General features: G+C 42.7%; 3 protein-coding genes across 4 annotated transcripts; 2 read left to right on the top strand and 1 right to left on the bottom strand.

The window, feature by feature from the left end:
* Positions 1-1776: 1776 nt before the first annotated feature.
* LOC115191959 (plasma protease C1 inhibitor) lies at positions 1777-6545 on the bottom strand. Of its 2 annotated transcripts, none has more exons than XM_029750019.1 (10): positions 6306-6324; positions 5987-6034; positions 5293-5581; positions 4521-4844; positions 4087-4302; positions 3705-3848; positions 3336-3539; positions 3066-3205; positions 2739-2961; positions 1777-2341 (listed from the first exon to the last, which is right to left on the bottom strand). In XM_029750019.1, the coding sequence occupies exons 1-10, from the start codon at positions 6306-6308 to the stop codon at positions 2094-2096; spliced, it is 1839 nt and encodes a 612-aa protein (XP_029605879.1). In that variant the 5' UTR covers positions 6309-6324; the 3' UTR covers positions 1777-2093. The 2 variants fall into 2 exon arrangements, with proteins under 2 accessions (XP_029605879.1, XP_029605880.1); XM_029750020.1 differs by lacking the exon at positions 6306-6324 and adding an exon at positions 6387-6545 and having other exon boundaries at positions 2094-2341.
* A 2773-nt stretch (positions 6546-9318) lies between these two features.
* LOC115191957 (transmembrane protein 134) lies at positions 9319-12440 on the top strand. Its single transcript, XM_029750017.1, has 8 exons — positions 9319-9504; positions 10159-10422; positions 10522-10589; positions 10728-10814; positions 10964-11040; positions 11478-11522; positions 11640-11693; positions 12078-12440. The coding sequence occupies exons 2-8, from the start codon at positions 10210-10212 to the stop codon at positions 12158-12160; spliced, it is 627 nt and encodes a 208-aa protein (XP_029605877.1). The 5' UTR covers positions 9319-9504; positions 10159-10209; the 3' UTR covers positions 12161-12440.
* Positions 12441-12840: 400 nt separating this feature from the next.
* LOC115191956 (AH receptor-interacting protein) lies at positions 12841-19440 on the top strand. The gene is made up of 7 exons (XM_029750015.1): positions 12841-12998; positions 15621-15803; positions 16048-16236; positions 16701-16877; positions 17113-17254; positions 17591-17823; positions 18179-19440. Exons 1-7 carry the CDS (start codon positions 12900-12902, stop codon positions 18182-18184), a joined length of 1029 nt encoding a protein of 342 aa, XP_029605875.1. The 5' UTR covers positions 12841-12899; the 3' UTR covers positions 18185-19440.
* Positions 19441-21828: the final 2388 nt, after the last annotated feature.

The following is a 21828-nucleotide window of genomic DNA, read 5'->3' as shown; positions in this document are numbered from 1 at the left end:
TGTGTGTGTGTGTGTGCATTGTGTATATGTCTGTGTGTGTGCGTGTTCATGCATTGAATCTAAACACACTCATGGACACCTCACTCCCCCACCATCCCTCGCAACAACAAAAAACACTAGCATAAAGTAGACCGTGACTTCTCACCACGTATTCCTTCACCAGAGACAGACCTCGAGGGGTTAACCACACTAAGGACAGAGGCCCAACCCTGTGGCCCCTGGCTACAGTTTGGACACCTTATAGTTCCAACGTTGGCCCACTAAAGCACACTGTTACCCTTTTCACACTACTGAGACAAACATAGCCAAGTCAAGCCAAGCTGTATCACACTGGCCTGGTTACTCATCTACTGTAGTTGCTGGAATGAAAAAAGGACAATGTGAAAAGAAAATATCCAGGCCAGCACAGTATGGTTTGGGTCAGCCCTGTAGTGTGAATTAGACATTTCAGTCAGTCAACAGTCTCCTGGACTTTTTCTTACTTTCTAATCGTTGTCTGGGATCTCTGTGTTCGTAATTCTGTACTTGAACAAAGGTTTGAATGAAGGCGTCATCATGGATAGCAAAAAAAAACTAAGACGATTCAGCATGGCTAGGGGTCAAATATAGGGGGACTGTGACATGGATCATGGATTGTCAAAACTAGGTACTGAACTCTGAAACGACGAGTGAGAAGTTCAGCTCGTCTAGTCTTTCGCGGTCACCAAGAACGCACGTTGATTGACCTTGACAAAGATGGTGGTGGAGTGGAGAGGGCGGAATCTGTTCTTCTCTATGCACACCAACGACGATACAGGAAGCCTCTCCACGCGCAGCAACAACAGTGAAATGAATAATCAGATGATAAACATCTCCGATATCACTATGTGATATGTTGTCAAAGATGCATTCATGTTTTGTTTTTTTGTATGTTATACTGCGTATGTATACAGCGGGTGGGTCTAATCCTGAAAGATGATTGGTTAAAACCGCATTCCAGCCAGTGTCTATTCCACAAGTTACTTAGTATGTAGGTACTTCCCTCCCCGGGATATTCCTTATCATGGGAAGCCAGGCTTGAAGTTCTGATGTAACAACGGGAGATATTTCTTCTCTTGTCCAGGTGATCTGGTGGTTTATTTTCACTCAGATTCTCTCTATCTCTGCCTTTTATTTTGATATGTTGTCGGTCAAGCGAATTTGACTTTGTTCATCATGTGACAAAAAAAAAACGTATGCATCTTAACATTCTAATAAAGAAATGCATGTGTAACAATTGTCATATATATGCATATGTAACTAACATTGTAACTAACATTGATCAATGCCATTTTCTTTCTGGTTGATATCTTTGACATGGTATCATCAATCAAATCTGTTACAGCTATCATCGCTGCTGTGTACTCGTTGGTTTGTAATTTACTGTTTGTAAGAAAAAAAAGAAGGGATAATTCAGGGTAACTTGCTCAATTTTATGCTTTACTCGGTTCTGCCGTTGCTTTAAAACCTTTATCGTCCTATATATTGACATTGTCTTCCTTTAATGACATTAATGGAATGGGGAGACATGGTGTAGGGGGAGAACTATTGTTACAGCATCCCTGTGTACTCACTGACATACTGTACTGTCTATCTCTATGTGGAACATACGGTGTGATTGTCATCCTGTGGTGAATTTGTGGAACTACTTCTCAAAATAAACTGAACCCGTTTGAGTGGCTTACTGTGTACGTTGTTGGACAGAAGAGTGAATTAAATGTCACATTTGTCCCCAAAAAAAGATTTCCATACCACATGTGGAGAGATGTTGTCACCTTTTATTCTTTGACAAGTCATGCATTTTGTGACAACCTACAGCGAGCCCTCGCAAGCATTTCGTTTTAAAACACTTTGATAGTCATTCTACGAAGTTACAATGAACATGTCATTATAATGAGTATATCGATTTATATTATATGATGAAACGCACTGATGATTAAACGTACAGCATCGTCAAAAAGCACAATCTCTCAATGAAGTAATACTGCTAATATTATTGCTAATGTCCTTTCCTTTGCAAACATGGCTTTTTCTATATGCATGCTACTCTCGCACCCTCTCTCTTCCTCCTTCTCTCACGGCTCGGTCACTCGGCCCACGAACAGTGGGGCCTTGGCCTGGTCGCTCCACAGTATCATCAGGAAGGGCCTGAGGGCTGAGAAGGAAGAGAAGGAGCGGGAGAAAGAGAGGGAAGTGGCCGCACCAGCCTCCACACCTTGCTCCGTCAGGGAGAGGAAGGCCCGGTGGCGGGCGTCCGTCAGGAGCAACTCGTTGTCGGAGTAGAGGCCACACAGGTTGGTGCTGTCGAACAGCTCAGACAAACCTAAGGGAAGAAAGCGGCGGGGGAGTAAGAGGAGGGGGATATGGAGAAGGAGAGCGAAGAGGGCCAGAAGGAAAAAGAGAAGGATAGAGGGAGATCGAAGAAAGGGAGGGAGTGAAGTGAGAGAGGCAAATCAAGAAAAGCCAGAGGTATATAAATGATTGGAATTTGTTTTGTTGGTTTAGGTTGACTTAGAACGACCTGGGGAAATTCATTCCTGCATCTGGGTGTGCACCTTTCCGTAGTAGCCAAGCACAAACATCTGGTTCAACCAATCAAGGGCTTGGTGATTAATTGAATCAGGTGGCTATAACAAAAGTCTTGTAATTCCAAAAGTCAGGCAGCAGGTAAGCTAAAAGACAGACAGATAGACACAGACATGACATGCATACAGACAGACCTATCTTCCTGAGCAGGGTGTTCATCTCGGTCCGGACGTCCAGTTTGATTTTGGGCAGAGTGACCTCGGTGGCCTGGGGAGACACCTGATTCATCTGCTCCACCATCTGACTCACTGCCTTGTCCGTCATCTTCCCCTCCACCAATTGCAGGTCAGAGAGCTTGGCAGTGGGCGGGAGCAGGATGAACAGGCTACTTTCACCAGAGAGAGGGAACATCGCCACCTATGGGTGATAGACAAGGTCAGAATGTTATGTAGATTGTGTGTGTGACTGCTTCTAGTGTAGCTATGCATGTAGGTGTGGGTGTGTGTAATCAAAATGGTTACCTGTGCCTTCACTGCCGGGACGTATTGCATAGCCAATTTGTATTTGGCACTGTAGAGGACAGGCACCTTCACAGTATCACCATTCAGTTTCAGAAATGAAGACTTCTTTGATTTTTCATCAAATTTCATCTTCCATTGACCTAAAACAGATATGTTTATAATCCACAAACTCCGCTAAGATAGACTATATCCTATCAGATAGATAGAGCATCGGTGCTTATCAAGATCTTACTTTGATCACACGCACACACACACACACATGATACTGACCATTGAAATACACAGCATTGAGGAGTACCAGTTCGGTGTGGGCAGGAACAGAGTCGACCAGCTCTTTGATTTTATTATTTGTCTGCTTCGCCACCCAACTGTTGATCATTTCCACGTTTACCTCACTACTATTGGTCAATTTGACTGGATCCGCATCGTAGAACTGCATGGATTGGTTGGTAAAGGACTCACTCAACTTCATGTCTGAGGTGGGAGAGAGAGGGAATGTCAGAGAGGTGGACAGACAGACAGTGAGTTAAGGGGTGTCTGCGACTCATGATTAAATTGACAATATACGACGAGAATTCGAAATTATAGCTGGAGAATAAGTTATAATTATCATGAGTACTAATTGTGCTCTGGTAGTACTGGGGTTGTAATAGATCTGAGAGGCCATCTTCAGTGTGTCCTGAAGTTTCAGCTTCAGTTTCTTCATCTCGGAATGAACGCAGAAGAAGTCGTGAGACAGACAGAGAGCTGTCTCCATGTCTCTCCTTGTCTTGCCACGAGCACCTCATGAGAGAGAGAGAGAAAGAGAGAGAGAGAGTGAGAGAGAGAGAGGGAGAGAATGATACAGTAGGTATTTTACTTGGCTCCCCATGAGTCTATTATTCACACAGTAAGAGTTTATATCAAGAATGTTGCTTTATTTAAAAAAAAACAAAAAAAAACTGAGGTCTAGAGTATGAGTGCACTTGGACAACCCCTCCCCATGTTCCCTTTTAAAGAAACCTCACCCTCTCTTTCTTACCTAGTAACAGGTGGGTTAACACCCCGCTGATACTGATTGGAGAGAAGAGCAGGTTTTTCATGGGCTGCGATTGGCTGAGATGGGCATAAAGCTTCATGGAGAACTCATTGAGGGATTCTTTTAGCATGGCCTCCCACGACCTGCTGGTCTCGTCTTGACACGATTCCCAGGGGGTCATGAACCCAACGCAGGAGTAAGGAAGAACGGTGGGCGCAGCTAAAAGAAATGGCAAACTATTATTATAATTTCAACAAATCTAGAGCATAACAGTGTCTTGAACATTGCAGGTGAGAGTCTAACATTTGGGCATTAGGGCTATTCGGAACCAATTGATGTTACATTTGTGAATTACACCAATTTAACAAACGTGTGTGTGTGTGTGTGTATATACATGCAAATGTTTGAGCGTGTAATAGAAGGTTAGCTAAACGTACCTTCCACAATTAGCTCAATTGTATTAAAGTTGCTGCTGTCTCTGCCCTCCTCAGCTGTCTCACAGTAGTACATGCCGGCATCCTCCATTTTGACACCATTAAGTGTTATTGTCATGTCTTTTTCAAAGGGGCCAAAAAGCCATTCTAGTCTGTCACCAGCCACCATTTCTCCAGTCTCTGTGGGATTCAACTGCTTCCGTGTGCCGTTCATCATTACTTTATCATATCTGTACCAATGGACCTGGTCTTTGCTGGATGGTGGGCGTTCACAAGGTAAATTCACAGTGGACCCTTCGTTTACCTTGAGAATGTAGCTGCTGGACACTGGAGGGATAGAGAACAAGATGAAAGACAAAACAGTAGAGTTGATTTCTGGAGCCAACCTCAAAATGAATGCAATGTTTGCTGACCTGAAGAGTTTGCTAAACTGCAACAAAAAAATGGCCCCATATTTCACCAGTTTAACAATTGCAATCTATGAATAGAGTGAAGTTCTGGGGCTGTGTGTTTAAATTGACTGAATGCCTTATTCATTGTAATCTAAACCCTCTGATCAAGTTGTCGTCCTGTTTCTCTCCTCAACATGGAATCAAAGATTCATTCCTAAGTATAAAAATGTAGGCACACTTTACACAAATAATCTAAAGTAACATGATTTTTTAAAATAAAGTTGTGTGTAAAAACCACAAGCCGAGTGTCTATTTCAAGAAAGGCCTACATCACGTCACAGGCAGATGTGATGAAAATAGAAGGTGGCAGTATGTGTCCTCACCATCAACCTGGACTATGTGCACTTTTTGCCACTCCATATCATTCTGCTTGATCACACATTCATATTCCCCCTCGTTGGCTACACTGACAGGAGAGATTTCCAGAAAGAAGCCATCCGGGGAGAGCTTGAGTTGCTCTGAGGATTCTGGGTAGTCTGGAACCAGGGAGTCATTGTATTTCCAGGTGATCTTAGCCCCAGCAAAGCTTTGTTGTTTTTGGCCAGGGAGACATGGGATGACCAGGGTGGAGCCAGGTACACCATGCAGGACCCCAATGGAGGAAGAGAAAAGCTGGATCGAGAGACAGAGATGGAAAACCAAACAAGAAGGTGGAGGCTGTAAGGTACATGAGGTGTCTCTGTCCTACATTAGCATTTGCCCTAAAAAAACGCATTAATATTACAATTCAAAATGGGCCAGTTTTCCCAGAACCAGATTTTCGCCTACACTGCTGGGCCCGTATTCAAAAAGTGTCTTAGAGTAGGACTGCTGATCTAGCGACAGGTCTGCCCTGTCCATATTATCATATTCATTATGATCTAAAAGTTAAAGCCGAACAGCAATCCTACTCTTTGTAAATACAGGCAACGGACCCGGGACTAAAAAGCATTTTCAACAGAGATTCTCCATTTAGCACGCTTTTCAGACCAAGAGTGTGTTTAATCATTCTCCAGGAAACTGTCTCTTCGTGTTTACCTCAAAGACGAGCAGGAGGGAGACACACGATAGGACTGAAATCTTCATCTAGGGAAGATGAAGAAAGATAGAGGGGGAGAGAAGAGGTAGGAAGGGATGGCGGGACATAGCGGGCAAAGGGTCAGTGGTAATGGAGAAAATCAATAGAACACAAAAGCAAGCTTAGTTTGGCACATATTCATGCATTCTTTCCTAATCCGGTGGGCCATTCACCCATGCCTCATTTCTCAGTGCAACAAGCAAAGTATTAGACATATCATTTGCAGTTATAACAACATAGATAAACAATATCCGAAATATTATTTCTAGAGTAACTAACCATGATATCCTTATGACAGTAGGCCTATCATGATTGAGTCATTGGTAGATGTTTAGAAAGTCATCTAAAAAGTGTACTCACACTGCAGGTCACTTGCAAATATTACAGCATCAGAAATAGTCTAAGGAGGATGATATATTTTCTCTACTGGGAAAAAAGAGTTCACGTCCTAATGCGTGTGTTCATCTACTGCTTGTATTCAGTACGTGTATGTCCTTCCCTTCCCTGCTCTCTCCAAAACAAATTAGTTATCTGTTTATTGTTTGATTAGTGGTCTTGTGTGTTTGCACTTTGTACGGGTTGATTTACCGAAAATCACATGGTTATTTGGCAAAAGCTCCCATACACACTGAACAAAAATATAAACGCATGTTTCACGAGCTGAAATAAAATGAAATTAAGTGTTCCATACGCAGAGGCTTATTTGTCTCAAATGTTGTGCAGAAATTTGTTTACATCCCTGTTAGTGAGCATTTCCCCTTTGCCAAGATAATCCATCCACCTGATTAAGCAGCATGATCATTACACAGGTGCACCTTGTGCTGGGGATAATAAAAGGACACTCTAAAATGTGCAGTTTTGTCACACAACACAATGCCAAAGAAGTCAAGTTTTGATGTCCACCAGAGCTGTTGCCAGATAATTTTATTTGCATTTCTCTTCCATAAGCCACCTCCAATATTATTTAAAAGAATTTGGCAGTACGTCCAACCGGCCTCAACCGCAGACCACGTACAGTTGAAGTTGGAAGTTTACATACACTTAGGTTGGAGTCATTAAAACTCGTTTTTCAACCACTCCACAAATTTCTTGTTAACAAGCTATAGTTTATTTCACTTATAATTCATTGCATCACAATTCCAGTGGGTCAGAAGTATACATACAATAAGTTGACTGTGCCTTTAAACAGCTTGGAAAATTCCAGAAAATGATGTCATGGCTTTAGAAGCTTCTGATAGGCTAATTGACAACATTTGAGTCAATTGGAGGTGTACCTGTGGATGTATTTCTAGACCTACCTTCAAACAAAGTGCCTCTTTGCTTGACATCATGGGAAAATCAAAATAAATTAGCCAAGACTTCAGACAAAAAATTGCAGACCTCTGCAAGTCTGGTTCATCCTTGGGAGCAATTTCCAAACACCTGAAGGTACCACATTCTTCTGTACAAACAATAGTACGCAAGTATAAACACCATGGGAACACGCAGCCGTCATACCACTCTGGAAGGAGATGCGTTCTGTCTGAAAAGTGCAATTCAATCCCAGAACAACAGCAAAGGACCTTGTGAAGATTCTGGAGGAAACAGGTACAAAGTATCTATATCCACAGTAAAACGAGTCCTATGTCGACATAACCTGAAAGGCCGCTCAGCAAGGAAGAAGCCACTGCTCCAAAACCGCCATAAAAAAAGTCTGATTACGGTTTGCAACTGCACATGGGGACAAAGATCACACTTTTTGGAGAAATGTCCTCTGGTCTGATGAAACAAAAATAGAACTGTTTGGCTATAATGACCATTGTTATGTTTGTAGGAAAAAGGGGGATGATTGCAAGCCGAAGAACACCATCCCAACCGTGAAGCACGGGGTGGCAGCATCATGTTTTTGGGGTGCTTTGCTGCAGGAGGGACTGGTGCACTTCACAAAAAATGATGGCATCATGAGAATGGAAAATTAAGTGGATATATTGAAGCAACATCTCAAGACATCAGTCAGGAAGTTAATGCTTGGTCGCAAATGGGTCTTCCAAATGGACAATGACCCCAAGCATACTTCCAAAGTTGTGGCAAAATGGCTTAAGGACAACAAAGCCAAGGTATTGGAGTGGCCATCACGAAGCCCTTTAAAGGCAATGCTACCAAATACTAATTGAGTGTATGTAAACTTCTGACCCACTGGGAATGTGATGAAAGAAATACAAGCTGAAATAAATCATTCTCTCTACTTTTATTCTGACATTTCACATTCTTAAAATAAAGTTGCGATCCTAATTGACCTTAACCAGGGATTATTTACTGGATTAAATGTTAGGAATTGTGAAAACTGAGTTTTTTAAATGTATTTGGCTAAGGTGTATGTAAACTACCGACTTCAACTGTATATGGCGTCATGTGGGCGAGCCGTTTGCTGATGTCAACATTGTGAACAGAGTGCCCCATGGTGGCGGTGGGGTTATGGCATAAGCTACGGACATCGAATACAACTGAATTTTAATGCACAGAGATACCGTGACGAGATCCTGATGCCCATTGTCATTCATCCGCTGCCATCACCTCATGTTTCAGCATGATAATGCACGGCCCCATGTCGCAAGGATCTGTACAGAATTCCTTGAAGCTGAAAATGTAATTTCTAGAGTAACTTACTAGTTCTCCCATGGCCTGCATACTCAACAGACATGTCACCCATTGAGCAAGTTTGGGATGCTCTGGACCGACACGTACGACAGCGTGTTCCCGCCAACATCCAGCAACTTCGCACAGCCATTGAAGATGAGTGGGACAACATTCCACAGGCCACAATCAACAGCCTGATCAACTCTATGCAAAGGAGATTCATGAGGCAAGTGGTGGTCACACCAGATACTGATCCACGCCCCTACCTTTTTTGAAGGTATCTATGACCATCAGATTCATATCTGAATTCCCAGTCAATTTACTGATTTGTACTGTAACTCAGTAAAATCTGTGAAATTGTTTCATGTTGCATTTATATTTTTGTTCAATATTTTTCCAGTATTATTACTGTTTAGGATTTAAAGTCTATCTTCGTATTTTTTTGTATAGTTATGTATACTCATCTTGATTAGCATTGATAAAGTCAATTTTTTACAAATATGCATCGATCTAATACTTCCGTGTGCCGCTTGTTGTTATGCTATTAACATAACATGAACGAATGAAAATATACAATGTGTTCTTTTGTGTATAATACTTTTTGCCCCAAGTACGTGATAGATCGACATTGCAAGTCAGTGATCGATTAGTAGAGTCTTTTCATTTGGGCGTATTCGAATCCGAATACTTTTCACTCAGTCATGTTCCATCCGGAACCGGATGCAAATACGAAGCCTAAAGTTTTGGGAAGTTTTTGCAGTCCGTATGCTGTGATTTGTATGACATATTGCAAACAAAAGCTTACAGTAAATAATGTATTTATGTGAACATGGAAAGTCAAAGTAAAATCGCCTGAAAAAGAGTAAGTTTTATTTCTAGCCGTTAGCGGAGCAGTGCAACCAGACAATGTTGACAGAACAACAGTGCTAAAGTAGTTACTTAAAAGTTGCTTTTAATTTTTTTTACAATAATTTATCTCAGAGCTTTCGATAATAGTGTACGTTGACGACAAACGCATTTGTGTTTATAAGTTAGCAACGTTCTTTGTTTATGTTATTTCTACCACTTAGCTAACGTTTCTCAACCGGATAACGTTACTAGTACGCCGCTTAATGTCCTTATCTACGAAAAACGTGTTTGCAAATCGCAGGGTTGGAGGGTACAGTGGCAATGGAGTTGTTAACAATTTGGTTTATCAAAGATTTACGCAAGATCTGTTTAATTCAGATGAACGTTACAAATACGAAAGGAAAGAATCTAATAAATATAGCAGAATGTTCTTTGTTGAAAACGACATGCAGCCTAAGCTTCAATGTGGTTAATCATTAACCCAATGGCTGTATGATGTCGATTTCACACATGTCGAACAGCTAACACAAGACGAATCCACTTAACCCATAACTTTAGTTTAGCCTAGATCAGAGCCCTATGTTGACGTCCACATATATGGCCCTTGGGTAGAAAATCTGCTTTTGTACATTTTGATTGTTTGCTGAATTTCCCCCTCAACCCACAGTGTATATCAACCAAAGCAGCAGCAAGGTGTGAGTACTGGCAACCGCCAGCTATGGCAACGCAGTTCAGCATCGATGATGCGTTTGTGCTTGAGGGAGAGGACGAAGGGGTGTCCGATGGAGAGAAGGAAGGATGGAAGGGCCGAGAGAAAGACAGAGAGGGTGGAGAGATGACGTTCGGTACCCTGTCCTTTGCCAAACCCCAGGCTCACCCGGCCTCCACTGTGGTTGGCTCCCCTGACCACAGCAGCAGTCTGAAGTACCAGGTGATGCCCCATCATACACACACACACACACACAAAGTGATATCAGGGTGTAATGTTGTGTGGTAGTGACCTAACATTTTACTTTCTCTGCTCGCACAGAATCTGGAAAATGAAGACGTCTTAGGCAGCAGTGGCAATTCCTCTTTCAATAACTTATTCAAAATCAGGTTTGTCTTCATTGGCATGTTGTGATTGCATCTGGTATTACCTAGATGAGAATGGCATCCTCAAATGTAAATGTGTGTTCCTTGTTTTCTATGTTATCAATAAAGATGTACAACGTTCCATTTTTTTCCCCCCCTCAGTGATCCTGCTACTCTGTCTTACTGCAGCTCCCAGTGGTCGTTCAGCACCTTGAGTTCTGTCACCCAGCTCTCTGCACAGTGCTGCGGGTATTTAACCACGCACACAAACAGTAATTCACAAGAAGGCATTTACACTGAACCATGCCCACAATATTGCATAAGATCAAGGATGTACTCACACACCAACACTCTCAATCACCCACAACGACTGACGAAAGGCCTGCCGTTTTCCTCAGATGGACGTCTCACCCTCTGGTGAAGAAGAACAGAAGAGTGGTCCTCGCTTCATTCCTTCTCCTCGTCACTGGAGTCGGTAAGTCACACCATCTCTGCTGAAAGAAATGACACCTCCCATGATTCTCCTCCAACAGTGTTTTTCACCAATCCATTCCTGGGGGAACGCGCAAGGTGTGCAGACTTTTGTATCAGCCCAGCACTAACACACTTGATTCAACTAACCAAAGGTTTGCTGATACATTGAATTGTGTGTGTTATTACTAGGCTAGGAAAAAAAATGAGCGGAGCCCAGGAATGGGTTGGGGAACACTGCAGTCGAAAATTTAGTTTGTGTACAGTGCTTTATATTTTATAGTTATGTCTTGTTTTTTTACCACCGATTGTCAGCCATTGTAATGTATTCATGGCACTGAACTTTTCCTCAGAATAATTCCTCTTTGTCTTCTCATATCTCTTGTTTGTTATCTTGAAATATTGCCTTTTCATTCAATTTCCATGTTTTCTTTCTCTCAGCTCTCATTTTCACTGGTGTCGTAATACAATTGAATCCGGATGCAGGTAAGAGACTCAGTTAATGTGGTGTGTGTTGTCACAAATCAGTGAAGATGTCTGTGTTCTTGGTTGGTTGTCTTTTACTGTGGGCTTTGACAACTTGATCTTTGACCTTTTCCACAGGTGTCTCAAGTGCCATTTTCTTCGTCCCTGGATTTCTTCTCTTCATTCCTGGGGGTATATAGCGTTCTTTACCTTGACTTGGTTGTGTTGTCCAATGTGTTTCATTTTTCACACGTCTTTCATGCTTTTCTCCTGTCTTTTTAATCATAATGTCTGGACAGTGCATTTGGGAGGAATGTTAACTTAAACATTCCTTTAATGGTCTGTAGGAGTCCCCACTGTCACATACTTGTCACTGTATGTTGATACAAGTAATCTGCAGATGAAATAACATACAGGCAACATGTGCATTAATATTTTTATTTTACCTTTATTTAACTAGGCAAGTCAGTTAAGAACACATTCTTATTTTACAATGACGGCCTACTATACCTTCATATATTTACTACAGAAATTATTAAAACAGTGTGGTAATTGTTTTCTCTCCTTCTCCCTCAGTGTACCATGTGATTTACATCAGCTGTGCGGTTCGGGGAAGAAGAGGCTTCAAGTTCTTCTACTTGCCCTATTTTGAAAAATGACCCATTGCACTACACCTTTTTTTGTCCAATTTCCAGAATCATACTTTTTTAAATTATGTAACAGAAAGATATTGTTCCATGGATGTTTTTTCTTATTTTGTAAAACCTTTTTACCCTGTCTTTATACTGACCACTACTATGGACTCAACCACTTTGTGCCTCAATAAGCTTCCTGCACATCCTGTATGGAAGAGAAGGGAGTCTGATTTACCCTGTTTGTCATGTCTCGTGAGTAAATAATGACTGTGAAACTACAATAAACTTTTTTTTTTGTATATTACTTTTAGGTCTCCATGAGTCAGTGTTTGTTAGTAGCGGTGGTGTTGCAGTAATGCAATGCGAACAGTATGGGCATTTTAGGACGGCTGTGATGCTGTTGGTGCCAAACTTATCGATCAAGTATTAGGTATTTTTCTGATGTGTTTGGTGGGGCCGCATATCCCAGATTTTAATGAATGGGATGAGTATTTGAGTGCAAGAGTATCCTATATGCAGATTTTTGGATACAATAAGCTTTTGAAAAGCATTATGTTGGTATGTAGGGAAAACTTAACCACATCAATGTTGGAGAAGAGTTGTGAAAAAGAATCAATGGACAATCGCATTCAACTGGTAGAAGGTAATCTAATCACTGCTTGAAATCCCTAGCCGTCAGCAGTGACGTCAATTGATGTGTCGGTTTCTCTCAAGCTCCCGAAGATAGGCAATCGGCTGCTTTTTGACACTCGGGGATACAAGGATGGAGGAACTGGCTACCAAGCTACTCGCAGAAGGCATTCAGAAGAAAGTGGTCAGTCCTGGCAAAGGAGATCTGTCAACGTTTCCTGATGGGACCAAGGTGAGTTATAAAATACTGCATTTAATCCACGTTCAAAGAGTAGTTTTGTATGCGTATGGCTGGCTAAATTGGTTAGCATTATTAGCTAGCTGCTAACGTTAGCATGGAGCGTAATTATCGAGGTTTTACATGTTCTGAGGTGACGCATACATGACCTTATTTTAGTTAATTCTGGTAGACAGAGTTATAGTTTGTTATTTACAGAAATGATCAGCTAACAAGTAATTATTGGAGCAAAAACGATAATTGTCTTGGTGAAACTGTAAGGGGGCGGGGCTTTTACAGGATGGACACATTTTCATTGATGTTCGTCTCTTATTGGTCGGTAAACATTAGTTATACGTTTTAATTGGATATTCGGCATGATCGACAGTATTGTTGGATAATCAGTGTGAATTTCTGCCTCTTTTCCTGTTGATAAAATCTCGAATTTCTTTTTTTGTGGAGTTTTTTCATCTGTGAAAGACATGCATTATAAACCTTTTACCAGCTCACTCTATCAGCATTTATTGTCCAACGTTTGTATATAATAATGTTCGGCCTGCTGGGAAGTGATTATGTAGAGACTACAACTTTTACTGTTACAAAACAGAAAAAACTGTTTCATCAATACAATGCATATCATGTACACTGAACAAAAAAATGTAATGTTCATATAAGGAAATCCAGTCAATTGAAATACATTAATTTGGCCCGAATCTATGGATTTCACATGACTGGGAATATAGATATGCATATGTTGGTTTTTCGAAAAACCATTTAGTATCCGGTGTGACCACCATTTGCCTCATGCAGCCTGTGGAATGTTGACCCACTCTTCAATGGCTGTGCGAAGTTGCTGGATATTGGTGGGAACTGGAAAACGCTGTCGTACACGTCGATCCAGAGCATCCAAAACATGCTCAATGAGTGAAATGTCTGGTGAGTATGCAGGCCATGGAAGAACTGGGACATTGTGGACTACAGGAAAAAGCGGGCCGAACAGGCCCCCATTAACATTGACGGGGCTGTAGTGGAGCGGGTCATGAGTTTCAAGTTCCTTGGTGTCTACATCACCAACAAATTGTCATGGTCCAAACAGACCAAGACAGTCATGAAGAGGGCACGACAACACCTTTTCCTCCTCAGGAGACTGAAAAGATTTGGCATGGGTCCCCAGATCCTCAATTTCTACAGCTGCACCATCGAGAGCATCCTGACCGGTTGCATCACCGCCTGGTATGGCAACTGCTCGGCATCTGACCGTAAGGCACTACAGAGGGTAGTGTGTACAGCCCAGTACATCACTGGGGCCACACTTCCTACCATCCAGGACCTATATACTAGGCGTGTCAGAGAAAAGCCCCAAAAATTGTCAGACTCCAGTCACCCAAGTCATACACTGTTCTCTCCGCTACTGCATGGTAAGCGGTACTGGAGCGCCAAGTCTAGGACCAAGAGGCTCCTTAACAGCTTCTACCCCCAAGCCATAAGACTGCTGAACAATTCATCAAATGGTCACCCGGACTATTTACATCTGTTGTATTTGGTGCATGTGACAAATAAAGTTTTATTTGATTGTGTACAGATCCTTGGTACATGGGAATGTGCATTATCATGCTGAAACATGAGGTGACATGGCGGTGGCGGTGGATGGACATGGCGGTGGATGAATGGCACGACAATGGGCATCAGGATCTTGTCACTGTATCTCTGTGTATTCAAATTGCCATCAATAAAATGCAATTGTATTCGATGTCTGTAGCTTATGCCTGCCCCATACCATAACCCCACCACCACTATGGGCCCCTGTGTTCACATCGTTGACATCAGCTCGCCCACACGACTGCATACACGCTGTCTGCCATCTGCCCAGTATAGTTGAAACCGGGATTCAGCTGCGAAGAGCACGCTTCTCCAGCGTGCCAGTGGACATCGAAGGTGAGCATTTGCCCACTGAAGTCGGTTACGAAGTCGAACTGCAGTCCGGTCAAGACCTTGGTGAGGACCACAAGCACGCAGATCCGCTTCCCTGAGACGGTTTCTGACATTTGTGCAGAAATTCATCGGTTGTGCAAACCCACAGTTTCATCAGCTGTCCGGGTGGCTGGTCTCAGACGATCCCGCAGGTGAAGAAGCCAGATGTGGAGGTCCTTGGCTGGCGTGGTTACACGTGGTCTGCAGTTGAGGCCGGTTGGACGTACTGCCAAATTCTCTAAAACAACCTTGGAGGCGGCTTATGGTAGAGAAATTAACATTTAATGCTCTGGCAACAGCTCCGGAGGACATTCCTGCAGTCAGCATGCCAATATCATGCTCACTCAGAACTTGACATTTTTGGCATTGTGTTGTGTGACAAAACTGCACATTTTAGAGTGTCCTTTTATTGTCCCCAGCACAAGGTGCACCTGTATAATGATCATGCTATTTAATCAGCTTCTTGATATGCCACACCTGTCAGGTGGATGGATTATCTTGGCAAAGGAGAAATGCTCACTAACAGGGATGTAAACACAATTGTGCTAAACTTTTTAGAGAAATACGCTTTTTGTGCATATGAAGAATTTTTGTTCAGTGTATTTCATGATTTATCCACTTTGTGTAATACCCGTTCTCCATTCTATCCCCTCAATTTTCCAACAGGTGATATTCCACTACCGCTCCAGCCTGTGTGATGGCACGGTGCTGGATGACTCCAGGACCATGGGGGGCCGGAGCAAGCCCATGGAACTCATCTTGGGGAAGAAGTTCAAGCTGGCCGTGTGGGAGCGAGTCATTGCCACCATGAGGGAGGGAGAGGTGGCAGATTTCACATGTGACGTCAAGGTGGGTCGCCCAACTTAATATGGTTGACTTGGATGGATTAGAGACTGTTACATCTGTACACACATACAATTTGTGGCAAAAACATTGACCGTTATGGAATTTTACAAGGGTTTGTCAATATGTTTTGTTAACTGTTTCCCTTCAGAGAACTGCCTTAATTGTACTTTCATAACCACCAGTCCCTCAATTTGTCCCAGTGAATGTAATGTAACCATCCTCTTTCCTTCTCTTTCTCTCCCTGCAGCACACAGCCCTATACCCGCTGGTGTCCCAGTCCCTGAGGAACATCAGTGCAGGGAAGGACCCCCTGGAGGGCCAGAGACACTGCTGTGGCATTGCTCAGATCCACTCACACCACTCCCTGGGCCACTGTGACCTCGACAAGCTCCAGGCCAACCCTCAGCCCCTGGTCTTCACCCTGGAGCTCATGGAGGTGAGGGGAGGGGGGGGGGGGGGGCTTATTTCTTCTCCATTAGGGGGAGTCTGGTTCCTCTCAAGGTTTCTTCCATCCAGGGAATTTTCCTTGCCACGGTGCTACTGCTTATTTCTTACAGCAAAGCATCTTCCTTGCCTGGGGCGCTAAGTAAATGGACATCTGTCTCACCTAGATGGTTAAATGAACTCTGAACTTCGACCATGACCTCAAGAGGAGGATGGCACCCTTCCTTTCAAAGTTTATGTCCTCAAGAGTTTTTCCTTTGCCACTGTGCTACTGCTTGCTTTTTGGGGGTCAAAGCCTGGTTACTGTAAAAGCATTTTGTGATAACAGTTTTTGTTAAAAGCACTACATCAAAATGTTTTCTATCTGTTTTATCACCCAAGCAGCACTCATGCCCCTTTCAGTTCACTGCATAAATACATTTTGATGGAATAATATGATTGACGCCTCTCTCCCAGGTTTTGACGCCCGGCTCGTTCAGACTGGACATCTGGGCGATGACGGACGACGAGAAGCTGGAGGTGGTGCCTCAGATCCACGTGGAGGGTAACGCCCTGTACAAGAAGGGCGACGTGAAGGAGGCGGCCGAGAAATACCACAACGCCATCGCCTGTCTGAAGAACCTGCAGATGAAGGTAAACCTTTCTGACTTCAAACCTGGTCCCCATGCTTTTTGGGGTATTTTTATTTAGTAGGGTAACATTTAGAGCACTTCAGACAAATGCTTTTCATTTAGCTGAGATAACTAGCCATTCTGCTTGTCACGTCAAATGAGATCTATGCATTCCCCGTCTATAGAACGTCTTAACCACACTAAGTAAGTGTCTAGTCTTCTAACTCCTCCCAATCCTTGGCCCCACCTCCAATCAGGAGCGTCCGGGCGATGAGGGGTGGATCAAGCTGGACCTGATGATCACGCCCCTGATGCTGAACTACTGCCAGTGTCAGCTGATCCAGGGTCAGTACTACGAGGTGCTGGACCACTGCTCCTCCATCCTCTCCAAATACGAGGGTGAGTCACAAACTTCTGAATACATTCAGGTGTAGCCCTGCCCTAGGATCAAGTGGAGATGCTGAATTCACATAACAATAAGCTATGCTCTGAAAGCGAATGTGTAATTTTTTGCAGCACTGTCATTACTTAAGGCAATCCCTTTTAAAAATAAACATTTGTTACTTTTGCTGTTCTGTTTTATCGGTCTACAGCAGGCTTGTTGCTAGTGAATGACAAGTCCTTTTGAAGTGTTATTGCTTACTAACAGCTGCTTAACCTAAATGTGTGTAAACTTAACATTTGAACACACCAGTCTCTTTCCCATTGACACACTCTTGCCTCCCACCCCCACAGACAACGTGAAGGCCTACTTCAAGCGGGCCAAGGCCCACGCGGCGGTGTGGAACGAGACGGAGGCGCGGGCCGACTTTGCCAAGGTGGTGGAGCTGGACCCGTCGCTGGGGCCCTCGGTGGCTAAGGAGCTGAGGGCCATGGAGGAGAGGATCCGCTCCAAGGAGAAGGAGGAGAAGGGCCGCTACAAGAGTCTGTTCAGCTACGACAGCAACGCCCCGGCCACCGCTACCACGGTGAGTAGCCGAGTACCTTCTAGAAGTTTCTCTTAGAATCTGGGCCCATATTAAAACAGCATCTAAGAGTAGGAGTCCCTATAATATAATTGATTATAATCTAATAGGCCAAACTAATCTATATCAGCACTCATACATGAACGCTATTTGAGTGCTTTTCCCAGATATAGAATCAGATTTCCCGCTGTGAAGAAAATATCTACCCTTTTACTACTGAAATGAATGATCCATCTGTCTTTACACTAATTGATGTATTTTTAAATTGGCAGTATTTCATCCCTTATTAGTTTTGAATGACTAATTATGTAATGTTGTACTTTTTGAATGTCTAACACTGTGTTATGCACTCTTTTAGGGTTGAATTAAGAAGACGTTTATTTTTGTTATAAAGAAGAGCGGAGGAGCAGTTGTGGACACATTGCTGACACGTTTAGTTTTATCCACACATCAAAGCCATATTCAGTTTCCCCATGAAATATCACTTTCGCAATGCCCTCAAAACCCACACGCCACTCGCATGGCACATATTCTCCGTCTAGATTCAATTTTATCTTTTATAGAACGACGTTACACACCCAAACAAATGTACCCTCCACACCAATAGACTTTCAAAGTTCAGCTTTCAACCTACCGCAAACAGCCAGTTACATCACACATGCAGCGAAAGCACAGGAATACGCAGGAGATCCTCCACTTCTGGCAGTATGACTGGGACGTCAACTTAGGAGACAATCATAAGATATATGATATGTGTGGACACTAGAGCAGTCTCCACCATTTCCCTCTTGTTCACCCCTTTCTTATTTACCCATATTAATGTTCTATATATGACTATCCCAAGTTATTTACTTTCATCTTCACTTGTATCTATTATTGTTATGTTATTATGACTGTATTACATTTCATTTGCTAATCTGTGTCTTTGTAGTCCTGTATATTTTAAGATGAGATATTTGTAATGGACTGTTTTGCTCTCAACTCAACCACCACCCCAACCCCACTTGCCTTTTGGTCAGTCGAACAGAGCTAATGATTTGCCAAGTCATTGGCATCAGTGAGTGTAATTTTGATAGTGGCTATCATTTTGGCCCCTAGCTCATTCCTGTGTTCAACGAACTGAAAGGACTGGATAGGGGAAGGCAATATGGCGGAGGCTCGACTTAGACTACTCCTTCCAGGCCTCCAATAGTCACTGAAAGGGTAGAGATGGAACCGGGGCGATGACTCACTGGCAAGCATCAAGTAGAAGGTCAAGAGAGCCTCTTCTGTAGTGCCCATTTTCCTAGGTTTGCACATCAAACGACTGACACAGCTCGTCATACCAGCATTTAACTCATTTGTCCCTTGTATTTGTGAAAATTGTATCAAAGGGTCACCATGACTTGACTCAAGTGTCAGTTGTATGAAATTGGTGTTCTTATCTAGCCTGGTTGAAGCAGAGTAAATGCTACACTCAACATTGTTTTCATTGGTGAGCAGTGTTCAACCTGGTTTAACCAGGCTACTTATCATGCCTTCTATAAAATGTCTACGGCGGGACAGCGAGGAGTGCTTTTTGCAGCCATCTTTTGCTGTTATGTTATGACTGAGAAGCCAAATAAAGAGGTGCAACTCTTACTAATGTGTTCGTAGTGGTACCCACCCGTGACCCCATGTTTACGTGTCAGCACGCTCACCCCCTTCATCAATATCTCCACACACACACACAGTCCCTATAGAAAGTTTACACCCCCTTTTAAAATGTTCACCTTTTGTTGCCTTATAGCCTGGAATTAAAATGCTTTTTTTATCCACTGATCATCGCATCCTACCCCACAACTTCCAAGTGAAAAAAATATATTTTTGAAAATCAAAAATTGTGAACTGATAGCTTGCTTGGATAAGCATCCACCTCCCTTGTAATAGCAATCCTGAATTAGCTCCGGTGTAACCAATCACCTTCAAAATCACACACACCAAGTTAACTGGCCTCCACCTGTGTTAAATTGTAGTGATTCACATGATTTCAGGATAAATTTAGCAGTTCCTGCAGGTTCCCTCCGAGCGGTAGTGAATTGCAAAGCAAACACTCAACCATGAGCTTTCAAATGAACTCCGGGACAGATCAGAGGATGGGTATAAAAATAATTCAAAGGCCTTGAATATCCCATGGAGCATGGTCAGGACGATTATTAATAAGTGAAAGGTGTATAGCACCACCAAGACCCTGCCTAGATCAGGCTGCCCTCCAATCTGGATGACTGATCAGAGAGGCTACCTGGAGTCCGATGAAACTTTGAAAGAGCAACAGGCTTTTATGGCCAAGACTGGTCATGTATCATAGGGTGGCAAGAAGGAAGCCGTTACTCAAAGAAGCCCATCTTGAAACAGTTTTGAAGTATGTAAAAAAACACAAGAGATCGTAGCTGTGGCAAAGGGTTTTGTGGTCTGACTAAACTAAAATGTAACTTTTTGGCCTAAATGCAAAATGTTACATTTGTCGCAGACCCAACACATAGTGGTGGCAGCATCATGTTATGGGGATGTTTCTCATCGTCAGGGACTTATCAGGATAGAACAGAAAAGGAGCACAGAAAAGTCCTTGAGGAAAACGTGCTGCCCTCTGCAAGAAAGCTTAAACTGGGACAGATGTTCACCTTTCAGCATGACAACGACCCGAAGCGCATAGCCAAAGCTACAATGAAGTGGCTAAGGAATAAAAAGGTCAAGTCCTTAAGTGGCCCAGTCAGAGCACAGACCTATATCCAATCAATAATTTGTGGCATGACTAAGATTTCTGTCCAACGCTCCCCAGAGAACTTGCCAGAGCTTGGACAGTTTTGTAAAGAATGGTCAGACATTGTCAAATCTAGGTGTGCAAAGTTGGTAGAGACCTATCCCAACAGACTCACAGCTGTAATTGCTTCCAAAGGTGCTTCCACCAAGTATTAACTCAGGGGGTGGAGACTTATCCAATTATATTTTTCTAAACACAAAAATGTGCCTTAAATGTGTAGAATATGGGGTGTAGATATGTGGGCAAAAAAATGCTTATTTTAAATGCATGAAACAGGCACTGACAACATGTGAAAAGTTCAAGGGCGTGTAGACTTTCTACAGGCACTACATCACAGGAGGCTGCTGAGGGGAGGACGGCTCACGATAATGGCTGGAACAGAGCAAACTAAATGGCATCAAACATGTTAATCGTGTGTTTGATATCATCCCACGCATTGCACTCCAGACATTACCTCCCCAATTAAGGTGTAACCAACCTGTGCACTGCATACAAATGAAACTAACACTCGCTTTTTTAATTGGAAAACTTTTCATTTTATTCAATTTTTGAAGTACAGAACTGCAAAAATTGGGTTTACAAAATTACCATACTAACAAAATTGATTTCAGGTGTATAGGGAGGTAATAGTTAATTGGGTGGAGGATGAAGGGCAAGGAAAGCTTGACTGTATGCAGCAAATAGAGGGTGCTATGACAGCAGGAAATGTAAGCATTTCACAGAAAGGTTGTATTCAGTGCATGTGACAAATAAAGTTTGATTTGATGTGTGTAGGGTGGTAGCATGTGGAACAGAGCACTGGGTATTTTCAAGATCCTGTAAAGCCTTGTTCACATCAAATCCATTTTTTTTTTGCATATCGGATTCAAAACATTTTTCCTGCAGTCTGAACAGTCAAATAGCACATAGGAATAGGATATTTTAAGCCACCTACAAATCTGATTCCTGGCCATGCGACTTGTCTGAATGGTCAAATCTGATTGATTTGCCCTCAAGTGTTTAAAAAAAACTTTTGGCATATCTTGTTGCTTGCTAGCTACACTTGACAAGAACGTGCCAACTAACTAGCCTATTAATCGTTTACAAATAAATGAGTGAATGTGCTAGAAAGATAAACAGCTACCTAGTTAGTTGACTGCTGTGTCTAGCCAAACAACACTTGTTTTGAAAGTATCTTAACCTGAGGCTTTTAAAGTGTTCTTACACTATGATTTTGAACATTCAAAGCA

This window comes from Salmo trutta, chromosome 4 (genome assembly GCF_901001165.1).
Source record: "Salmo trutta chromosome 4, fSalTru1.1, whole genome shotgun sequence".
In the NCBI taxonomy this organism is placed as follows: Eukaryota; Metazoa; Chordata; class Actinopteri; order Salmoniformes; family Salmonidae; genus Salmo; species Salmo trutta.
The sequence above is the reverse complement of the archived record's forward strand: the minus strand, read 5'-3'. Positions and strand labels throughout refer to the sequence as shown.

What these genes read in the sequence shown, in the direction of transcription:
- LOC115191959 (XM_029750019.1), bottom strand. An exon ending in GTTAACCCACCTGTTACTAG is followed by an intron (nt 3,849 to 4,086) that starts GTAAGAAAGAGA and finishes CTCTCTCATGAG; the next exon opens with GTGCTCGTGGCAAGACAAGG. An exon ending in TCAGATCTATTACAACCCCA is followed by an intron (nt 3,540 to 3,704) that starts GTACTACCAGAG and finishes CTCCCACCTCAG; the next exon opens with ACATGAAGTTGAGTGAGTCC.
- LOC115191957 (XM_029750017.1), top strand. Translation starts at nt 10,210, where the DNA reads ATGGCAACGCAGTTCAGCATCGATGATGCGTTTGTGCTTGAGGGAGAG. An exon ending in TCTCCTCGTCACTGGAGTCG is followed by an intron (nt 11,041 to 11,477) that starts GTAAGTCACACC and finishes TCTTTCTCTCAG; the next exon opens with CTCTCATTTTCACTGGTGTC. An exon ending in ACAATTGAATCCGGATGCAG is followed by an intron (nt 11,523 to 11,639) that starts GTAAGAGACTCA and finishes CCTTTTCCACAG; the next exon opens with GTGTCTCAAGTGCCATTTTC.
- LOC115191956 (XM_029750015.1), top strand. Translation starts at nt 12,900, where the DNA reads ATGGAGGAACTGGCTACCAAGCTACTCGCAGAAGGCATTCAGAAGAAA. An exon ending in CGTTTCCTGATGGGACCAAG is followed by an intron (nt 12,999 to 15,620) that starts GTGAGTTATAAA and finishes ATTTTCCAACAG; the next exon opens with GTGATATTCCACTACCGCTC. An exon ending in TCACCCTGGAGCTCATGGAG is followed by an intron (nt 16,237 to 16,700) that starts GTGAGGGGAGGG and finishes CCTCTCTCCCAG; the next exon opens with GTTTTGACGCCCGGCTCGTT.